The sequence below is a fragment of the Corvus brachyrhynchos genome, unplaced genomic scaffold (genome assembly GCF_000691975.1).
Source record: "Corvus brachyrhynchos isolate BGI_N302 unplaced genomic scaffold, ASM69197v1 scaffold443, whole genome shotgun sequence".
In the NCBI taxonomy this organism is placed as follows: Eukaryota; Metazoa; Chordata; class Aves; order Passeriformes; family Corvidae; genus Corvus; species Corvus brachyrhynchos.
In genome coordinates, this window is record NW_008237220.1 from 100,277 (window position 1) to 102,396 (window position 2,120).

General features: G+C 66.8%; 1 protein-coding gene across 1 annotated transcript in view; it reads right to left on the bottom strand.

Annotated features, from left to right (window-relative positions):
- Positions 1–2: 2 nt before the first annotated feature.
- TARS2 (threonyl-tRNA synthetase 2, mitochondrial (putative)) overlaps positions 3–2,120 on the bottom strand; it is a 4,645-nt gene continuing 2,527 nt past the window's right edge. Inside the window, exons 7-14 of the mRNA XM_017728868.1 lie at positions 2,018–2,120; positions 1,573–1,739; positions 1,340–1,502; positions 1,132–1,269; positions 984–1,061; positions 798–898; positions 423–524; positions 3–87 (exon numbers count right to left, since the gene is read on the bottom strand). Of these exons, the coding sequence (XP_017584357.1) occupies positions 3–87; positions 423–524; positions 798–898; positions 984–1,061; positions 1,132–1,269; positions 1,340–1,502; positions 1,573–1,739; positions 2,018–2,120 (937 nt within the window). The remainder of the gene's footprint in view (positions 88–422; positions 525–797; positions 899–983; positions 1,062–1,131; positions 1,270–1,339; positions 1,503–1,572; positions 1,740–2,017) is intronic.

Below are 2,120 nucleotides of genomic sequence, written 5' to 3' on the forward strand. Positions count from 1 at the left end.
GGTCACACACTCACCTCCCGGGCGTAGTCCTCGACCTCAGGGGTCTGTGGGATGACCACAGCCTGCAGTGGGGACAGCCAGAGCGGCCTGGGGGTACCAAGGGTCACTGGGGAGCACGGGGGGAACACACAGGGAGGGGGTGCCCCAGGGGCTGCGGGGGTGTCCCCGGGATGGAGGTGCCCCAAGCACGGAGGGGTCCCGGGGATCCAGAGGGTGTCCTGGGGATCGAGTGTCCCCAAAACCAGGGAGTCTCTGTCCCATGATGGGGCACCCTGGGACAGGGGTGACACCGGGGATGAGGGGGCCCAAACATCTCGGGGTGTTTCTGGGAACCGGGGGCGTCCCCGGGGATTGTGTCCCAGGGACTGGGGGTTGTCTGAAGGACTGGGGGGAGCGTGGGGTGTTTGTGGGGACCTCCTCACCATCGCCCGCCGCAGCTCTCGGCCAGCACGGCCACCATGCGCTCCACGGAGCCCAGCACGGCCCGATGGACCAGCACCGGCCGCGCCGGGCCCCCGCTCGGGCTGGGGGGAAACGGGGGTCAGGGGGGGCACGGGGGCACTTGCCCCAATACTGACACTGCCCAAATCCCCAGTTCCACCTTCCCCACCCCAATCCTGATCCCCCTCCCAACCCCCAGTTCTACCCTCCCAATCCTGACATTCCTCAATCCCAATCCTGCTCGCCCAGCCCAAATCCTGATCCCCCCCCACCAATGCTGAACTCCAGCCCAATCCTGCCCCCAACAAATCCCCCAGTTCTGCCCTCCTGCCCCGATCCTGCCCCGTTCCCAATACCTGGCATATTCCAGCTCGAATCTCTCGGGCATCTGGAAATCCAGCTGGATGGTGCCGCACTGGTGCTGCCGCCCCAGAGCATCCCGGATCTGGATATCGATCTGTCGGGAATAAAGGGGAGGGGGCGCTTCCAGAAGAGTCCTGGTTTGCCCCCTTTGGGGATCCCCCCTCCCCAAAATCCCTCACCTTGGGCCCATAGAAGGCGCCGTCCCCCGGGCTCAGCTCCCAGGGCTGCCCGAAATTCTGCAGGCTCCGCTCCAGCTGCTGCAGGGGCGGGTTGGGAGGGTCAGCGGGGCACAGTGCAGGGGGGCACGGTACGGGGGCATCATCGCACCTGCTCAGCGCGATCCCAAGTTTCGGGGTCCCCCAGGAATCCGTCAGGACGCGTGGCCAGGGCCAGGCGGAAGGAAAAGCCCAGGACGGCGTAGACAGTCCGGATGAAATCCAGGGAGGAATCAATCTCGCTCTCCAGCTGGGAAAGGGGTGTCAGGGGTGCAGGTGATACGTTCTGGGGGGCCAGGAGGGGTCAGGGGGACGGGCACCTGCTCCAGCGTGCAGAAAATGTGGGCATCATCCTGCTGGAAGCGCCGGACCCGCGTCAGCCCTGTCAGGGTCCCGGGGGGCTCGTTGCGGTGCAGGACCCCAAAATCTGCCAGGCGCAAGGGCAGCTCCCGCCAGGAGCGCGGCCGGTGGGCGAACATCAGGCTGGGGACGGACAGACAGACAGGCAGAGCCCCCAGGAGCCCCATGGGCACCCCAGGACCTCGTGACTTACCAGTGGGCCGGGCAGTTCATGGGTTTAAGGGAGAGGGTCTCAGGGGTGGCAGGGACGGAGAAGATGTGGGGACTGTAGTGCTGCCAGTGCCCAGAGAGCTCCCAGAGCTGGGGGCTGAACAGGTTGGGGGTCACCACCTCGCTGAAGCCCCTTGCCCGGTACTCGCTCTGCGGGGACAGGGACGGGGAGGACGTCAGCTCAGCCCCACAGCATCGGCCATGGGGGCAGCAGGGACTGGCAGGGGCGAGAGCCGTGGCCATTGGGGCACGCCAGGAACTGGGGGGCAACTGTGAGCAGAGGGGTCTGGGTGTGAGGGGACGGGGTGCAGTGGGGTCTGTGGGGGGCACAGGCAGGGTCTGGGTGTCACGGGGGACGCAGCGGTGCCGAGCTGTGGTGGGGACGGGCTGCAGGGAGGGCTGGGGGGTGGGGTCAGGGGAAGCCGCACCCGGATGAACTCCACAAGGGCGTTGTAGACGTGGGCGCCGCGGGGCAGGAAGAAGCAGCTGCCAGGGCTGAACTTGTGGAAGAAGAAGAGCTCCTGGAACTGC